Source organism: Euleptes europaea, chromosome 13, assembly GCF_029931775.1.
Source record: "Euleptes europaea isolate rEulEur1 chromosome 13, rEulEur1.hap1, whole genome shotgun sequence".
Taxonomy (NCBI): domain Eukaryota; kingdom Metazoa; phylum Chordata; class Lepidosauria; order Squamata; family Sphaerodactylidae; genus Euleptes; species Euleptes europaea.
In genome coordinates, this window is record NC_079324.1 from 38,470,981 (window position 1) to 38,490,009 (window position 19,029).

At 49.1% G+C, this 19,029-nt stretch overlaps 1 protein-coding gene across 3 annotated transcripts in view; it reads left to right on the forward strand.

Moving 5' to 3' along the window:
• The window catches only part of MED12 (mediator complex subunit 12), a 32,935-nt gene extending 18,181 nt beyond the window's left edge, over positions 1 to 14,754 (forward strand). The window contains exons 29-44 of one of the 3 annotated variants that reach the window (XM_056859795.1): positions 139 to 293; positions 396 to 557; positions 665 to 776; positions 1,231 to 1,320; positions 1,776 to 1,885; positions 2,627 to 2,762; positions 3,074 to 3,235; positions 3,525 to 3,902; positions 4,627 to 4,777; positions 7,289 to 7,488; positions 7,875 to 7,952; positions 9,314 to 9,528; positions 9,656 to 9,818; positions 12,697 to 12,861; positions 12,955 to 13,036; positions 14,654 to 14,733. In XM_056859795.1, coding sequence (XP_056715773.1) covers positions 139 to 293; positions 396 to 557; positions 665 to 776; positions 1,231 to 1,320; positions 1,776 to 1,885; positions 2,627 to 2,762; positions 3,074 to 3,235; positions 3,525 to 3,902; positions 4,627 to 4,777; positions 7,289 to 7,488; positions 7,875 to 7,952; positions 9,314 to 9,528; positions 9,656 to 9,818; positions 12,697 to 12,861; positions 12,955 to 13,036; positions 14,654 to 14,697 — 2,403 coding nt within the window. In that variant the 3' untranslated portion in view covers positions 14,698 to 14,733. Of the gene's footprint in view, positions 1 to 138; positions 294 to 395; positions 558 to 664; positions 777 to 1,230; positions 1,321 to 1,775; positions 1,886 to 2,626; positions 2,763 to 3,073; positions 3,236 to 3,524; positions 3,903 to 4,626; positions 4,778 to 7,288; positions 7,489 to 7,874; positions 7,953 to 9,313; positions 9,529 to 9,655; positions 9,819 to 12,693; positions 12,862 to 12,954; positions 13,037 to 14,653 lie in introns of all 3 variants that reach the window. The other 2 variants (XM_056859796.1, XM_056859794.1) reach the window with 2 other exon arrangements.
• The last annotated feature ends 4,275 nt before the right edge of the window (positions 14,755 to 19,029 follow it).

Genomic DNA, 19,029 nt, shown 5'->3' on the forward strand with positions numbered 1-19,029 from the left:
ATGTCTGGAGATGGAAAGGGCTTTGATGAGGAGCAAGTACTGAGTACTTACCCAGGATATGAAGGTTGGGCAGGGGGCAGGTGCCAAGTTTGGGCAAGTGGCTCTTAGTGTCCAAATCTGCGCTCCACCCTTTTGTAGCAGGAAATGAATTCTCTGCTGGAGAATATCGCCAAGGCAACCATCGAGGTGTTCCAGCAGTCGGCTGAGACCAGCTCCGCCAGCAACGGCATCGTCAGCATTGCCAGCTCTACCAGCGTGGTGCCACCCAGCACCAAAGCCAAACCCATCCTCAGGTTGGTGTGTGCAAAAGTGCGGGGTGGGGGTTGGAGAAGGAGGATGTTTGCAGGGTTTCGAGAACAGCTCGACTCTTCTCTGTTTGCCTGCCTGCCCCCCAGCTCCCTGGAGAGATCGGGCGTGTGGCTGGTGGCCCCTCTCATCGCCAAGCTCCCCACCTCAGTGCAAGGCTACGTGCTGAAAGCTGCAGGAGACGAGCTGGAGAAAGGGCAGCATCTGGGCTCCTCGTCTCGCAAAGAGCGGGATCGCCAGAAGCAAAAAAGGTAAGGGATGGGAAGAAGGGTGTGGTCAGAGAAAGGAGAAAGTGGGGAGGGATCTTCTTTCAGCCGATGCCCAACGCTGCTCACACACCTGCCCTTCCCACTTGCAGCATGTCCCTACTGAGCCAGCAGCCTTTCCTGTCCCTGGTGCTAACATGCCTGAAAGGCCAGGATGAGCAGCGGGAAGGCCTCCTCACCTCTTTGTACAGCCAGGTCCAACAGGTAGGCACACTGGTCATGTCAAAGTTTAAGGAGGTCTCTTCTCCCCTCCTTTAGGCTGGCAGGTAGACTGAAGGGGGAGGGTTGACTTCTAAGTTGAGTTGCCAAGAATATGCCCTGAGGATCCTCCAATTTCCCAGTTGTGTATCGTTTACCTGGTCATACGAGAGAGGTAGTTTGACTGTCTTCAGATACATTCTCCCACGTTGTTAGGCCATCAGTCCCAGGACTGAGCTTGGGCATTATTTGAACAGATTACAGGGCTTGGATCACTGAAGATCTGTGTGTTGCTTCCTGAATCCAGTTATAGGGGTGTGCAAAGGGCATGGCATTACTGTGACCCTCTCTGGGCGCAAGGTCTGTATCTTGTGAGAGTGCAGTGCTGGACGTCCATAGGGTATGATCCCAGGCATGGAGGGGTCAGCTTCCAGGCCTCTGTCTCTTCACTGTTGTCTAGATTGTGACCAACTGGCGAGAAGACCAGTACCAGGACGACTGCAAGGCCAAGCAGCTGATGCACGAAGCCCTGAAACTGCGACTTAATCTGGTGAGTAGCTGGCAAGCTAGAGGAGACGGGATGTCATTATCTCCTGCGTTAGGGTGCTGCCATAAAAGGTACTGAGTTGACAAAGCCACATGTTGGAGAACAGTTTCAGAGGGTAGCCATGTTGGTCTGCAGCTAGATTCAAGTCCAGTAGCATGTTAGAGACAACCAAAATTGTCGGGATATAAGCTTTCAAGAGTCAAAGCTCTCTGATGAGGGAGCTTTAACTCTTGAAAGCTGATACTCCCAAAATCTTGTTGCTCTCTAACGTACCACTGGACTCGAATCTAGGTGTTTCCTTCACGTTGAAGAGATCTGTCCCCTTTACCTGGATGTCCCTAAGGAGGGGAGGTTCCCATCTCACCTCTCTGTCCAGGTTTCCTGCAGAGTTTGCACTTGTTAAGCTGGCTCCAGCTGTTGCCTTTCCTTTCAGTGGCCTCTTCTTCCCCTCTCGCCAGGTGGGGGGCATGTTTGACACGGTGCAGCGCAGCACCCAGCAGACCACTGAGTGGGCAGTCCTCCTCCTGGACATCATCAGCAGCGGCACTGTTGACATGCAGTCCAACAAGTGAGTGTTTGGGGAGAGGAGCTACCTCTCTGCTGCCCCCCTCGGTCTCCCGCAAAACAGTTACCCACACTGCTTAGCAACAGTAAAGGAATGGTCCTGCTTGGTGTGGCTACTTCCCGGGCATGCTGAGCTATAGGAAATGCCGTAATCCTTCAGGTTTATTTGGGTACTATATGACAGTGTAGATACTGAGGATGAAAACTGTCCCTGTCAGGCAGGAGGGCCTGGGCAGAAGAGCTGTGTCAAAGGGACACATGGGAGGGGGCGCTGCTCAGTGGAAGAGCCTCTGTTTGGCATGCAGAAGGTCCCAGGTTCAATCCCCAGCGTCTCCAATTAAAAGGGCCAGGCAGTAGGTGATGTGACCCTGAGACCCTGGAGAGCTGCTGCTAGTCTGAGTAGACAGTACTGACCTCGATGGGCCAAGTATAAGGCAGCTTCACTTGTTCGTGTGAGCTGCTAATTTCAGTGCTGAAGATGGAAGGGGTAAGGGCTTGGACCTTGGAGGCACCCCTGCCTCGTTTGGGAATGTGTATTGGGAATGTGACATGGATGGACCGCTTGGGGATGGCAGCTTTCCTGCCTTTTGGAAATAATAATAATAAATTTTATTCATACCCCACCCTCCCCCAGCAAACTGGGCTCAGGGCGGCTGACTGGTCAGGGTTGGGGTACGGAGACCACAGAGGCCCCTCTCTTGACTGACTTTCCCTCCCTGCTTTTTTTCTTGCTCTAATCATGCAGTGAGCTCTTCACCACAGTCTTGGACATGCTGAGCGTGCTCATCAATGGCACGCTGGCCGCAGACATGTCCAGCATCTCACAGGGTAGCATGGAGGAGAACAAGCGTGCCTACATGAACCTAGTTAAGAAGCTCCGGGTAAGGCAAAGCCCCCTACAGGGAAGGAGTTCAGAAGGGTCTTATGATCTGTTTTCATGATGCACGTTGAGATGCTTTGCACGTATGCTAATTTTTGTACACTTGTTGCTCTTCTGAAAGTCAGAGGAAGAGGAGCTGACCCCCCCTTTTTGCCCAGAAGAGTGAATGTGGGAGTGTTTCCTTTTGGTGGGCTGTGGATTAAATGACTCTTTGGTCCCCTTGGTCAATCCACATGCAAGGAGGTGTGCTGGCTTTTAATATGAGGGGAAGCACCTTCCTCCTTTCCCCAAAAAGCCTCTCTTCCTTTACAGAAGGAGCTGGGTGACCGTCAATCTGACAGCCTTGAGAAGGTCCGCCAGCTGCTGCCCCTGCCCAAGCAGACTCGGGATGTGATCACTTGTGAGCCTCAGGGCTCCCTCATCGACACCAAAGGCAACAAGATCGCTGGTTTTGACTCCATTTTCAAGAAGGAGGCAAGTAGTCCCTTGTAGCCCCCTGCCCTGTCCACTGTATATGTTGTCCTATTTTTAGCTGCAGGAAGAATGTGCCAGGGGTCTGGCTGGGTGGGGGTAGATGTCCTAGAAATAAACAGACTTGTGCTAAAGCTCTTAGGAGAGTGAAGAAGGCTTGGTGATGCCGCAGGGCAGTTTCCTTGGCCCGGTAAGCAGGGGATGGTGCCCAGGAGCAAGAATGACCAAGCCCTTGCTGTCTTTCCTGGATACTCCTGGCTGATCTTTGTCTTCTTCCTTTTCCCATTCCCAGGGTTTGCAGGTATCCACCAAGCAGAAGATTTCTCCCTGGGACCTGTTTGAAGGCCTGAAGCACTCTGCCCCACTGTCTTGGGGTTGGTTTGGGACAGTGCGGGTGGATCGCAAGGTGTCCCGCTTTGAAGAGCAACAGAGGCTGCTGCTGTATCACACACACTTGAAGCCTAAACCCCGCAGCTATTACCTGGAGCCGCTCCCTCTGCCCCCGGAGGAGGAAGAACCCCCCACGCCCGTAGCCCTGGAGCCGGAGAAGAAAGCAGTAGAGCCAGTCAAGGTGGAGAAAGCCAGCACCAACTCTGCCAACTCCTCCGCAGAGCCCAAGAAGAAGCCGAGCAAGAACAAGAAACGGGCCCAAACTGCCAGCAAGAATGAGGTGAGGGGGCTGTCATCCCTCCCAGACCCCAATTTTTGTGGGTCTTGTTTGCGGGCTTCCTAGAGGCACCTGGTTGGCCACTGTGTGAACAGACTGCTGGACTTGATGGACCTTGTTCTGATCCAGCATGGCCTTTCTTATGTTCTTATGTTAATTTTGCTGGCACCAACAAGCCTCCTGCTGCTTGATTGGTTTCCCTCAGCAGCCATTAAAAAACAACCACATTGTAGGTGCGTGCCTGCCTCCTGCCCCTGCTTCTGATTTGTTGGCTACTGTTTTTGTAGCCCAGGAATCAGCCCCTGTTTTTTTAGCCCAGGAATTCCAAGACGCTTTAGCTGTGGGCCCAGGCACACCTTCATGGGTTCTTTGCAGGTGACTTGTGTTTTGCAGGACATCTGTGCTCACATCTGCCTCTACGTATCGGAGGAAAACAACTTGAACACCTCACACTAAGACCAGAGTGATGTGACTCGAAGGCCCCTGAGATACCCAGCCATTCATTCCTTCTCTTTGAACTCACTTTAGACTCAGTTTTTTTTATATTCATAATTTTAGATGGGTGGCATTCTACCCTAAGCCAGCTTGCTCTCAGTCATGAGGAATGTCCCTTGCTCACCTGCATGTTTGCTTGCCCCTCTCTTCTGTCACTGTCATCTGGCCCCTTTAGGCACTTCTTCTGGTTCTGCTGTTCATGCTGCTTTCTCACAGAGGCTTCTCCTTGCAGGACTACATGATGAGCACAAGTCGAGGAGTCTCCTATGCTGGTGGCATGCCCACAGAGCTCCTGCACCATCAAACTGGGAATTCTATGTCTCGGCTGGCCTTTGGGCAGTCGCCGGTGGGTCTCTATGCCCAGAACCAGCCTTTGCCAGCAGGTAAGTCAGGACTCCGGAGAGCCTCTTTGAGCCTGAATACTAAGCCTGTCCCGTCAGTGCTCCAATTACAGTCATGCTTGGGTTTGTCCTTGGAAGCCACACCAAGCTGCGTGCATGGCAAGGTAGGCAGGGACTGAGGCCGTTCCACATCCACTTTTAGGCGATGCAAAATCTGATGTGGAACTCCAGATGGTGATGTTTATTTTGTATGCTGCCTTTAAGTTCACCTTGTATACACTTATGTGCTAATGTTTGCATTTTGAACACTTGCGCAATCTGGGTCGCTTTTGCACAAAACACATGGTAAGCCACAATTCCTTGCTGCATGGACCATTATGGGAAAGCACATGTAAAGCCACCAGGTTTCGTTTCTTAAAAAAAAAAAAGAGAGAGTTTGGGGTCCTTGGAGACTTTTTAAGGTGGTGGTCATTTATTAGGTTCGTGGGCCACATGGGGCCTGGGTTGGTTTTTGTGTCCTGCAGAGTTCAGACTTCCGCTACCCTGGTTTCTTTTTTTATGTCCACAATCCCTTTACAGCTAGCCTGTTATTTCCACAGAATGTTTGGTTCTTTCCCATTTTTATCTCTTTTATTTATCTCTCAACAACGACATGAGGTTGAAGAAGGAGTAGTTTGCTCAAAAGGACCAACCAGTGGGCTTTGTGGTTGCTTAAGAATCTGGACCTTGATTTCCTGCGTCCAAACCCATTGCTCCAGCCTCTGCTTCACACTGCCTCCCTTCCTTCTGCCTGCATCAAAATATTCCAGATGTTGCAAAAGTTCCCATATTTTCAACAAGAATAAGTCATGTGAATAAAGGAGTTGGGAAAATGTCTGATAGTGTTAGGAGCTATCTGATGAAGGGAGCTCTGACTCTTGAAATCTTATACACCCAACATCTCGTTGGTCTCTAAAGTGCTGTTGGATTTGAATCTAGCTCTTCTGTCTGTCTGTTGTGCTCTGCGAGCTGAGTTTGTGGATGTGGTGCAAAAGTGGGTGCTGGGAGGCATTAATGGTTTGGATGAAGGCCAGCAAACTGCAGCTCAATCCCCCTGGGGTGTATTTAGGCAGTGGTAAAGCCAGCTGGGTAGGAGCTCTATGGTGCAGAGTGGTACTGCAGCCCTAGCTCTGCTCACAACCTGAGCTCGATCCTGACGGAAGTCAGTTTCAGGTAGCCGGCTCAAGGTTGACTCAGCCTTCAATCCTTCCGAGGTCTGTAAAATTAGTACCCAGCTTGCTGGGGGTAAAGGGAAGATGACCGGGGAAGGCACTGGCAAACCACCCCGTAAAACAAAGTCTGCGTAGGAAACGTCGGGATGTGATGTCACTCCATGGGTCAGGAATGACCCGGTGCTTGCACAGGGGACCTTTACCTTTTTAAAAGCCAGCTGAGGAATTTGATTTCACCCTACTCCAGATAGAGTTGCACTCCCCTCCAAGGAGCTGAATTGCAGCTTCTAGATCTGCACCTATATGTGGATACCCAGGTCTCATCGTAGCCTTAGGACCCTTTAATCAGTTTTAACTGGCTTGCCGACTGCAACCTTATTTTGAAAAGTTAGACTTGAGAATGGTTGTTGCTGTTCTGGTTACATCCTGGCTAGATGCTGCTGCAAGTCTGGAAACTTCAGAAACTTTCTGATCACATGCATCCTATTTTTCCAGTGCCTGTTCATTCCTGTGGGCTTGATTCAGAGCTCTGGTTCTTAGTGTTAAAATCCTGAAAGGTCTGGGACCAGGTTATCTAAAGGATCACCACTTCTGACATGAACTTGCCTGAGTGTTAAAATGTTCTTCTGAAGACCTGCTGTGTGTGGCTGGCACCCTCTGAACAACAAGTGGGCAGCCACAAAAGACAGGACCTCTTCTGTTGTGGCGCCGTGCCTGTGAAATGCCCTCTCCTTGGCACCAAGTGAAAACTTGGCTATTCTCCCAAGTATCTGTGTAGAATGCTCAGGATCATCAGTAACTCCGTTACTAGACTACTTGCTGGCCTTTGCTATATTATTCTGCTTGATTTTATCCTGACGTGCTTTTCATACACTTCTATTCACTTCTGCTCTTTTGTGATGTGCTGCTGTGTTTTCTGTTTTTTTTTTTTTTACTGTTTCCTTGTTTTTAGCAAGATGTATTGCATCCTTTGTTTTTACTGAAAAACGTCCTTGTGCAAAATTGTCTTTGGAGAGAGTGGTATATAAATGCGCAAGTTCTTAACAGTTCATGCCTTCTGGACCATGCTCAGTCCTCATCAGGCTATTTGATTAATTTACGAAGCTGTGTTTTTCTGCATACCCTGTAGTAACTAGAGACTCCTGCCTTGTCTATCAGTGGCCCCGTTGTGTGTCTTTTGTCGTCCACACAGGGGCCGGCCAGTTTGCTATTGGGCACAGTGATTAAATAAACATATGAAGCTATATTTTCTGGCCCCCAGCCTTGCCCCGGAAGTGCATATCTGAGTTAGGTTGGTTGTACATGTGAGACGTTCTCCATGTTCTCTTCCCTCTCTCTGCAGGTGGCCCTCGGCTGGATACCTCTTACCGGCCTGTTCGCATGCCACTGGGGAAACTGGTTCCGAGCCGGCCCCCCTACACTGGGGTCTTGCCATCGGGCATGGGTGGCATGATGGGAATTGATCCTCCTTACAAGCCGGGTGTCTACAGACAGCCATCGCCTCAAGGCCAGCTCCTGCGTCAACAGCTGCAGGCCAAGCTGGTAAGGGCTCCATTCCATGTTCCCCAGTCACTCGCAAGAGAAGGATGGGAACACCGTAGCTCAATCTTCCTCTGCCCCTTAAGGCCAAGGGAGCTTGCCATGTGGATCAGAGAGGAATCCTTGGCTCCTGAGAGGAATGCTGATAGCACAGGGATTCCTTCCCAGATGCAGCATGTGAGGACTCCTGACTGAATATTGTTGATAAGAGTCATGGGTCCCTCTGCTTCCTAACGGTGGCAGGGAATGCAGACCAAAATGTTCCTGTTGTCTCTATCAAGGCTTCTGGGAGGTTTGGGGGATGGTTTAAGAGTTTTGGGGGCGGAGTAAAGAGGGTCTGGGGAAAACCACCGTCACTTGGCTATACCTCTCTGCTGTTTTTCTGGCAGAGCCAGGGGATGCTGGGGCAGCCTCCCATACGCCAGATGGCTCCAGCCCCAGCCTATGGAGCGGTGCAGCCGTCACAGGTAAGCTGAGGCAGGGGATGGGCAAGCCCCAGAGCCTGTGAAGTCCGTTTCATAACCACCTCCCCACCTGAAATCTTTACCCAGAGCCTTTGGCCTCTTTAGATCAGATTCAGACATATTTCTCGGGGAAAACTGGCACGGGGTTGCCCAAATATTGAAAAAAGCAGCAGGCGCTTTTTAGGATTCCCATCAACCAGCTCCCATTCTTGCTGTTCATTTAGGTGGGTCATGCCAACATCATGTTGCTACGACAATGTGTTTCCTTCCTCACTTGACGAAGTCCTTCATGGCACGTGACATGTTTGTCCCAGTTCCTAGTCTAATTGCCGTAGCTCAAAGGAGCCTAAAAGGGGCTGGCTGCCTCCGAAGAACTCTTAGAATGCTTAGAAAACAGCAATTTGCAGAGTTCTTTAGGGGAAGCCGTGGCAATTAAACACATGCAGGGTGTGTGTGTGTGTGGGGGTGCCTCATCCATGATGCTTTGCGCTTTTTTTGAGCAGGAAGTGTGCTGGGGGAGGAGTCTGATTGACTTGATGCTGCCAGTATTAGTGCTTGTCCTCCTTGGCTCTGATTTCTCTTGTGTGTCTCCAGTCCCCACCCTCGGAAGTTGCTGGTCCTGCAAAGGGGATGCAAGTCAAAGTCTGTCCTGCTTTTGTTCACATCCTTGCAGTATGAATGTTCTAGGCAAGGGCCTGTTCAAGGACTCCAAAGAAGTCATAAGTATAGGGCATCTTTTTATGTCTTCATACAGCTGCCCTGTGGAATGTAAACCCACCCGTTGGACATCACAGACATATTAAGGATTTAAAGTTGAACCCGGAGCCTTTCACATTTCTGTTTTTTATGTATTCAAAAATATCACTAACAGGGAGTCCAGAGTACTAGTAGCATATATGCAGTTAGAGCAGCAAGAATTCTCATGGCCGAGCACAGGGGAGTGAGTTAATGAGATTCTGAGCACAGGAGAGAAGGGACAGAAAATTGCAAATAACTCGACTGGCTATTCACATGCAAAAGAAGAGAGAACCAATTTCCATCCAATTCAGTATTCCCTGTTTATTACTTTTTGGAATAACAAAGCCCTCTAGCTGCTGCTTGTGTTCAGAATAAGATTATCAAGATTATCATGAACAAGTCTTCCACATTACACAAGCCTTTTTGATTTGAACAATAAAATGTGTATATATAAAAAGGGGGGAAATGGTTGCCTTGAGTACCTATTTGGAGAGATAGTGGTGCGTATACATGTAAATAAATACATTTGATTGGTAGCTTAGATTTTGTGTTGTGGATCCCCCCCGTCAGTCTCTGCTAACAAAGATGCAGGATTTTGACACAGGCTGCTACTTTCTTTCCTGCAGGGCTACACTCCTTATGTCTCCCACATTGGCCTCCAGCAGCACCCCTCCCAGTCCAGCACCATGGTCCCCCCAGCCTATTCAAGCCAGACCTATCAGAACACGCATCCAAGCTCCAATCCTGCCTTCATTGACCCTGTCAGGCCAATGCAGAGACCCAGTGGATATGTGCATCAGCAAGCCCCTGGGTATGGACACACCCTCAGCACAGCACAGAGGTACCGTTTAGGGTTTGGAGGGAAATGAGTGGTTGACTCTGAACCAAGGGAGGATGGGGCGTACTCTAACTTTAACCACTTGGAGGCCCAGTCTCACATGCCTCCCCTCTTATCTCTGCGTGTGCAGGTTTCCTCACCAGTCAATGCAGCAAACTCCCATGATGAGTGGGATAAACCACATGAGCTCACAGGGTGTCCCGTCAGGGATTCGGCCCAGCCAGCTCCTGCCAGATCAGCAGCAGCAGCAGCAGCAATATCTGAGGCAGCAGCAACAACAGCAGATGTTGAGGGTGAGTTGGGCAGAGACAACCGAGACACAGCCTCTGTTCCTGAGTTTCCTGTGTGGTCTGGTTGGCCTCTTTCTTACCTTGTTATTTATTGGTTTAGAAACATTTTTATGCTGCCTCTCTGGGAACCTGCCTGAAGGGGCTTACAAAATAAAAATAATAAAAACAAAACATTAAAAAATACTAATTTATTAAAAATTAATAAAAATTTAAAATTTAAAAAGAGCCCTGTGGCGCAGAGTGGTAAGCTGCAGTACTGCAGTTAAAAGCTCTGTTCATGACATGAGTTCGATCTCGACGGAAGTCGGTTTCAGGTAGCTGGCTCAAGGTTGTCTCAGCCTTCCATCCTTCCGAGGTTGGTAAAATGAGGACCCAGTTTGCTGGGGGTTAAGGGAAGATGGCTGGGGAAGGCAATGGCAAACCACCCCGTAAACAAAGTCTGCCTAGTAAACGTCGGGATGTGACGTCCCCCCATGGTTCAGGAATGACCCAGTGCTTGCACAAGGGACTCCCTTTACTTTTAATTAAAATCCAGCATTAAAAACCCAACCTGCCTAAAAACATTGACCATAAAAACAGGCTACTGGCAGCTTAAAAGAACAGTTTCCAGACTAAAAATAGTATTAAAAGCTCAACCTCTTAATTAAAAGCCTCGGTGAACAGAAATATTTTGACCTGGAGCCTAAAAAGTAGCAACTTCTCTGCCACATTTTTCCCACAGAAACTCCAGGAATCTCTGGCTTTGGCACAAGGATTGAAACAATGGTGGTTGAAACAATGCTCCTTGTTTTGTGGTGTCAGAGGCTTGGGATTCTCAAGGCCATGTGTTTCTCCAGTTCCTCAGTCTTGCCACGTGCAAAGAGAATTTTATTTTATTGACAGTGAAAGAAAATGATTGTTTGGGTATGGCTTGTTGTGTGTGCTACAGATCCAAGTGGATCCTGGGCATGAAGGCAGTGTTGTAACTTGTCATGGTTCCACACCCAGGCATTTGGTAACCATTTTTCCGGATGAAAGCCTCAATCTAATTAGTGGGCCTTTAAACTTCCAAGCAAGCATTTTTATGGCCTGTCTTTTGGAAGGTGGTTCCCTGTGACTTGCTTAGCATATTTATTTGCCACTTTTCTCTCTGAAGGAACCCAAAGTTGCTTACAACAAAAACAAAAAAATGCAGTCAAAGTATAAAAATAAAAAATGCAGTCAAAGTACCATTCAAATAAAACCAACAGAAAATAACCTCCTAGATGTTGGGCTAGTCCTTGATCGAGTGGGCCAGCTTGTCCAACGCCACAGGGTGAAAACCAAGAGCCCTTTGGCTGTTTCCCTTCAGTGCATGCCGAAGGGCTATGCTCAGATTTGTATCTGGAGTCAGAGACAGGAGGAGCAAAAAAGAAAGCATAGTTTAGATCTGACAGCCGACAGCAATGTCCCTCCCAATCTTTTACTTTTATGGAAATCAAATTGAAAATTCTTTATATGGAGACGTTCACTTAGGTCCATACGACACAGAATTGGGCCCTGGCTTTGTGCTCAGTTGATTTATGATATTCTTCCCATTCCTACACTGTTATCTTTTCCTGGTTATTGAACAGGCTGTAATGGGTAGTTGAGCTTTCTCTCTCATTCTCTTGAGGTTTTGTTTCTTGATTTCTTTTTATTTATTGACTTCCTCCATACCTGGAAAAAGGAATAAATAGAAGTTGGTCAACAGGATATCTGACCATTACTGGTGCTGTACTGACCCTGTCTGTCCATTTCTCTTCTGGGAGACGACTTTAAGCAGTGTGCTTTTTATAACCTTTCTTTTCCTTTTAATAGACCATTGGCTGGCTGCCCTATTTGTATATGGTCTTGGGAAGTAATGGGAGCTGATTCTGACAGAACAAAATTTTATGCGTGAATGGAACCTAGGCTGAGAGGCAGCAGCCTGAAATGTAATCTGGGTCTTGACGCAATCTGGCCACAGTGGAGCTGAGCCCCTAATCTGCCTACCTACCTCCTGTCCTACTTAGTCTTCTTCAGCCAGCGTGGTGTTGTGGTTAAGAGCGGTGGTTTGGAGCGGTGGACTCTGATCTGGAGAACTGGGTTTGATTCCCCACTCCTCCACATGAGCAGTGGAGGCTAATCTGGTGAACTGGATTTGTTTCCCCACTCCTCCACACGAAGCCAGCTGGGTGACCTTGGGCTAGTCACATCTCTCTTAGAGCTCTCTCAGCCCCACCAACCTCACAGGGTGTGGGGAGGGGGAGGGGAAGTGATTGTAAGCCGGTTTGATTCTTCCTTAAGTGGTAGAGAAAGTTGGCATATAAAAACCAACTCTTCTTCTTCATAGCCATTTTCAATGGAGATTGACATGGGAAGAGGAAGGGGGCTGAAGTGGGAGGAAGCATCATTCTCTCTTGGCTTCAAGTTGCACATAAGAACAGCAGTGCTGGATCAGACCAAGATCCGGTCCCTCTAAGATGTTATTCTGTTTCCAGTGATGGATGGCCTATGGAAGCTTACAAGCCAGGCCTGAAAGCAATAGCCCTGGCCCTGTCCTTTTGCCCCCACCATTTGGTACTTGGAGATATATAGCACCTTTGTACACAGAAGTTCCATTCAGCCATCTCAGCTAATAACAAGCAGCCATCATCACATACATTTGGATGTCTTTGGCTTAAGCACCATATGGAAATCTGGGATGGCCTCACCGCTTGCTCCCAGCTATCCCCAAAGCATTAATGTCTCATTGCAACAAAAGACCTTCCCCAGAGTCTGGGTATTGCAGCCTCTCCTGCAGCTCCTCACCGATCGGATTTCCTGGATTCTAGCAACCGGTATGAAGCACGGCCTTTGCAGCCTTGCCGATTCTGTCCTCTTGCCTTGTTGTTTATAGCAGCAGCAGCAACAGCAGCAGCAGCAGCAGCAACCACAACAGCAGCCATCGCAGCCTCCCCCGCAGCAACCCCAGCAGCAGCCGCAGGTGCCTGCCGTCCCCCAGCCGCAAGCACAGGGCCAGCCTCCTGGGCTGGGGATGCAGGCGCTCGCTCCTCAGCAGCCTATGGTAAGTACAGTCCCTCCTCTCGATGAAGCTGGCGCCCTCCCTTCCTTGTGCCCCAGGGTTTCCCCTAATAGCTTTTCTCCCTTTTCTGCGCAGTTCCAGCGGCAGGGCCTCCAGCAAACGCAACAGCAGCAGCAGACGGCTGCCTTGGTCCGGCAGCTCCAGCAGCAGCTTTCCAGTAAGGCCCGGGTCCCTTCTCCCCCAACACCCGGGGTGCAGAGCCCCTCTCCGCATTAATGATGAACTGGGCAGGGGGAAGCAGCTGGACCTCTGGGTGTGTGTGTGGGGGCTTTGCAGGCACAGTTCAGCTGCCACTTGGGAAGACTCGAGAAGACTTGGGAGGGAAGAGGGACAATGAAAGCCGGGGCTGTTTTCAGAAATCCAAAGCACAGTCCCCAGTGAGGCCTCTCAACTCACCCTGTTCATGGGTTTGAAGGTAGGGTCCAGCCCTGGGTCAGCCCCCTGTCCCCAGCCTTTTCTGCATAAATGATAAATTGTGAGCACTCACTCTGTTTGGCTCACAAACACAAGACCGGCTGAGATGCACAGGAAGACCCTCCCTGGCACCAACATGGGAGTGTGTTGTGGAGTACCTTTAGCTTGTGGCCGGCGACCGTCTTTCCCAAGGCTAGCTTGAGCGTGAACTGCCTGGGAAAGAGACTTTCCTGAGCTGGCAGAGTAGGCTTGAGAAAGGGGATGCAGGCCTGAGCCGCTGTGACTTGACCTACTGAGATGCAGATTATATCCGAAGGGTGGGGGAAATCCGGTTTCTGCAGGTTAGTAAGGAGAGCAGAGCATGACTGTACCTGCAGATGCTGACTGAGTCTGTATCATGGGTCATGGAGCAGCCCAGACGTTGGACTCTGCCCTTGCAAAAAATGAACCTTGGGACAGAGACGTGAGGAAAGGAGGGGGTGCTGGCATGCTGGTTAATCCCTTTCAGGATTGCTGCCTCTTGAGCCAGGTCCCATTGAGCTAGTGTAAGCCCATTGTGAAGTTGTTTTGTGTTAGAGGGGGGAAAAAATCTCCTTTTGATTTTGATCTCCTTCGTGGCATCTTGCAGTGCTTGAGTAATTTCCACAACTGATCAGTAGCAAGGTCTTTACATTAGCTGAAGGGTGTGCCCTGCTACTTACTGGTGGAGTTGGGGTAACTTCCGCACCACCCTCACCCCCACTTCATGCCAGACAAAGGGCCATGTGTTTTGGGGAGCTGAGTGCCGCTGCTTTGGCTAGACTGGAGAGCAGGAAGCAATGGGGAAAGGGGGCATAACAACGATTCCCCCCCCCTCCCCAAGCTGGCAGCCCTTTCCTTGAGGGGTGTTTGTGTTTTCTGTAGCTGTCTGTTTCCTGGTATGGCAGTCACAAGTGTTTCACCTTGTTGCCCTTTGCCAGAGACACTCCGTACATGCAGCAAAGCATATCTGTTTGTGTAAAGTATGCACATTGGAAATCTGGCTTGTGTTCCGGGGGGTTTGTCTGGAACCCAGGAGTGCTCACCTGATGATGCTGACCTTGGGCTAGTCACACTCTCTCAGCCCCACCTACCTCACGGTGTCTGTTGTTGGGAGGGGAAAGGGAAGGTGATTGTAAGCCAGTTTGATTCTCCCTTAAGTGGTAGAGGAAATCGGCATATAAAAACCAACTCTTCTTCTTCCCCCAAATGAGTTGAGTTTTTGCTCTGACTACTGGCGGCTGGTGCTGTGGAACAGCAGACATCCTTGCCCTGTTATTGTGAGTCTTGGTCTGTGCACTGTAATGTTCTCAGATTCTAACTCTGCTTTTGGTCTAAACAGATACACAGCCCCAGCAGAACAACAACCCCTTTGGACGGTACTGAGGCCCAGCAAGGAGAGAGAGGCCTTGGTGTGGACTTGAGATGGTCTCTGCCCAGCTGGGCCCCCCATATACATCAGCCCCACCCTCCCTGGGCTTCTGCACCGCAGCGGTGCCCTGGCAACGGGAGGAGGAGGGGGTTGTCATGCCGAATGAGTGTTTTTAATCTCCACTTTCTACCAGTGTTTCCAAAAACCCGTGTGATTGCTAGAGTCTCCCTTCCCACTTTGATTTCAGGTTTTAATAAGTTTTTAGTATTTTGTTAAAATAATGACAAAACAAATTGTAAGATTTTATACTTTATTTATACCGGATGAAACCCTGTACCACAGATGTCCTGAGACAAAATACAGAGAGCATACTTTCCAGAAGATTTTGGGTCTGAAGTGTTGTGGGGGGGGGGGGGGCAGGGAGAATTCACCCTAGCCCTGCTTCCTAGACATGTTCCTACAAATTGATGCTGCTCAGTGCTGATGCTGGACAAGTTCTGTTCTTCCCTCACACCTTTTGATCCCACCACCATGTCAAGGCATGCGAAGGCTGTCACAAAGGTTCTGCCTTGTTGGTTGATATTTGCAAGATTGGAGTAATGTATATGGTGATTGTCATGGGGATGGCCAAACGAAACTTTCCCAGATACTTTTGACTACTTTTGAAGTACTTGTGCTGGGATTGGGAGAAGAGTTTGTAGCAAGAGTTGCATTCTTGTCTCACATCCTCTGACATTCTTCTTTCATGTTTTAAGATCCCTATAAGTGCCTTGAGAGCCAGCGTGCTGTAGTCGTTAAGAGCGGCGGACTCTAATCTTGAGAACTGAATTCAATTCCCGATTATTGCACATGAAGCCTGTTGGGTGACCTTGGGCCAGTCACAATTCTCTCAAAATTCTCTCAGCCTATGCAGAGGCAGGCAATGGCAAACCACCTCCGAACGTCTCTTGCCTTGAAAACCCTATGTGTGTGTGTGTAAAGTGCCTTCAAGTCGCAGCCGACTTATGGCGACCCCTTTTGGGGTTTTCATGGCAAGAGACTAACAGAGGTGGTTTGCCAGTGCCTTCCTCTGCAAGCAACCCTGGTATTCCTTGGTGGTCTCCCATCCAAATACTAACCAGGGCTGACCCTGCTTAGCTTCTGAGATCTGACGAGATCAGGCTAGCCTGGGCCATCCAGGTCAGGTCAGGGCTGAAAACTCTATAGGGTCGCCATAAGTCAGCTGTGACTTGGCAGCACTTTCCACCACCACACAAGTGCCTTTTAAACCAAGAAGGCATCCTTTCCCTTAGCAGGGAAAGAATTACTGCTATGCTCCAACAACAGATAATCTGCCAACCGCTATTAAGACCTTGGAGCTGAAGTACACAATTTTTGGGGACCAAAGGCTGAAACTCACCTTCCCCGTATCTACCTCTAAAAATACTGGTGTGACAGCAAACAAAAGTGGAGAAGAGACAAAGGCTGTACTGGGCAAAATGCTGTGGGACCAAACTGGATCCCAGTGGTGCTGCCAGTGCCTCCAGACCTAACCTTGGTTGATTGGGAGAGGAGGGGGAGAAAGACCAGTCCTCTGTTCCCACCAAAATGGTAACTCCTGCCTTGTTTGATATGCATGCTGAGGGTTTCTTACTCCTGCCTGGGAGAGAGTTGCTTCATACCTCAGTGGCAGCCAGTAATGTTCCTGCTCTGCCATTGTCTCATCTGCTTCCACTGGGCTTAAAATACAGAAGGGATACCTGTAGAGGCCAGCCCTGCGGCATCCCAGAGAGTTTTCTTTGAACCTTGGGAAATCAGTGACCAAACAAAGAGAAGACAATGAACTCGCCAATCGTAGTAAAGCCTGTGCCTCACTTCCAGGACGCCTTCTCCAGAGCAAGGAGGGCAATGTGGGCTCAAAGGAACTTGGCCCAAGTGGATGCATGGTGGTTGTACAGCCTAACTTGAAGTCACATTCCTGGTGAGTGCAGCAGTTCCTTGCCCGTCTCTGGAAATTCTGCAACTACTTCCTTGAACAGGAGAGATGGTTCTCCCTGGGCCTGCTCTGTCTTGGTAGGACTTTTTGGTCTAAGTCCTATCATACTTTTAAGGGCAGATGAATACAAAACACAAGTCAAAAGTTTGCTTAACAACAAGAAGAAAGAAATAACAAATCTGAAGACATAAGTCTCCAAACAGATGACTTGGTAATAATGAAAAGTTTTTATACAAAGGGAAATAAAGTATTGTAGAAGTGTCAGTGTTCAAGAACACAAAACTCACTCTGGATGGCTTGGTAACATGCAAATAAATGAGACACACACACACACACCCATCTCCGAGCCAGAACCAAACTCACATCAGTGCCTCTATCTTATAGCTGCCTAAAGTATCCAAGCTTTGATGGGCCACCTTTCTCATGAGAAATACAGCCCAAACTTTTTTCTTTCCAGAAGGCATTTGATTAGCGCCCCAGCTTTCTGGCCAGGATGACTTTTACCGAGTTAACAAATAACAAACTGCTGTATTCCCATATGCAAATAAATTTTTTCAGAATTATTTAACAAACGTTACTTGGGGGGCGTCTTCTGAGTTAAGCTAAGCCCCAATTTAATAGGTTCTTTTCAACACTAGATGCCAAAAGTCTTGTGCTTTTCACAGCTCCATCATAAAATGGAAACAAGCAACCTTTCCTTGCAGGCCTCTGTATTGTCTTGTTAGATCTAATGGCTTTGAGGCTAGAAACATAAGCAGAGCCCTGCTGGACCAGACTTGGATGCAGGGCATAAGGCAGCTGTCTTCTTGCTGCCTAAGTTATCCCTGGAATCTGCTGAGTGTCTGCCATCATTAGTGTGCAGGTTTGTACAAGGGAGTGGATTTCCCAGCATGATCCAGTTGCCATTTAATTCCCATTGCCACCCTAGCCCCAAGTGTGCTACATATTTTAAGTTCAGGGCCGTCCTTTCAGTGAAATATATGAAGTCTGGCTGGGGCCATAAACCCGATCAGAGCTGATGGAGATTTATTCCTCCGCTAATGAGAGGAGACAGCTGTGTGCCGGGCTGTATCCTATGGATATCCCACCCGTCGTTTTCAATCACCTTCTGGGTCCAAGAGCATCCTCCTCTGCTGGGATCCACCACACTTATCATCTTCCTCTGGAGACTTCTCTGTGATTGCTCGTTCCCTTTGTCATGGGGCCAGCGCCAACCAAAATGGGGATGTCTCTACAGCTGTGGTTCCCAAACTTTTCGGGCCACTGCCCCCTTGGTTCCACAAACTCAACCCAAGCGCCCCCTACCCTATCCAACAACACAGTTGATTGGTTCCACAAACTCAGGCCCAGCGCCCCCTACCCTATCCAACAACACAGTTGAAGAGGCTCATCTCTAGTGCCCCCCTGCTTCCCCCTTGGCTCTTAGTGCCCCCCCCCCAAGTAATCCCACCCCCCCAAGGGGTGGTACTGCCCTCTTTGGGAACCACTGCTCTATAGGAAGAGTAACCGGCCTGGGGGATAGGGAACTGGAAGTTTCATGAGAATCTCCTAAGTGCTTTTTGGTTCCTGCCAGGGCTCAGCAGAAGCTGTTGCCAAGCAGACAAGGAAATGGAGAGTGTATACCCTTCAACTTTGACAGTTGTGGTCACCTTTCCCAGAACAATGGAAATCAGGGCATCTTATTTTAAGTGAGTTGCCCTTGGAGAAATTGCACTAGAGGCTTAATGGCGTCTTGATAAATATATTAATGTGCAAATGGATAGGTTTGATGGGGTTTACAAGGGCACAGGATCAGCACACTGGCAAGCTTTTCTAGTCCAAAGAATCCAATTAGTTTTCTGCCAGCTGCACTTAAAACGGTCCTGTGCAAAGAAACCTAAATACCAGCAAGCATCTCTGAACAGCCCAGCTGCTATTAGAGTCTGCGGCTGCTCAATTGCACTTGTGCTTCCCAATACCAGTGTAGTCTAAAGTTGAATGGCATAAATTTTAGGAGCTGACCTTAGTCAGAGGAGCAGGTGAAGCTCAGTCACACTGGAAAAATCTCAGTCTGGCAACAAGGTAGCCCCAGAAGTGATGGTGCTTAATAGCCCTTGGACTGAGATGAACCCTACCTCGTGCAAAGCTGTCTCCTTGTGGTCTTTTACCTGATCCCACAAGGTGTTTTCACTGCAACAGAACACATTCTCCTTTGTTTTCTCTGGAGGAGTGATTGCAACAGGCCAGTCTGAACAGGCTTGCAGGGACCACATTGCCTGTCCCATGCCACCCTGCTCATCTGAACAAGCCAGGTGAGGGCAGGGCCACACCCCTAGCACCAAGCAGAGTTCAGGATCCATCAGAACCCAGCCTCTCCTTGCTGCCCATTTGG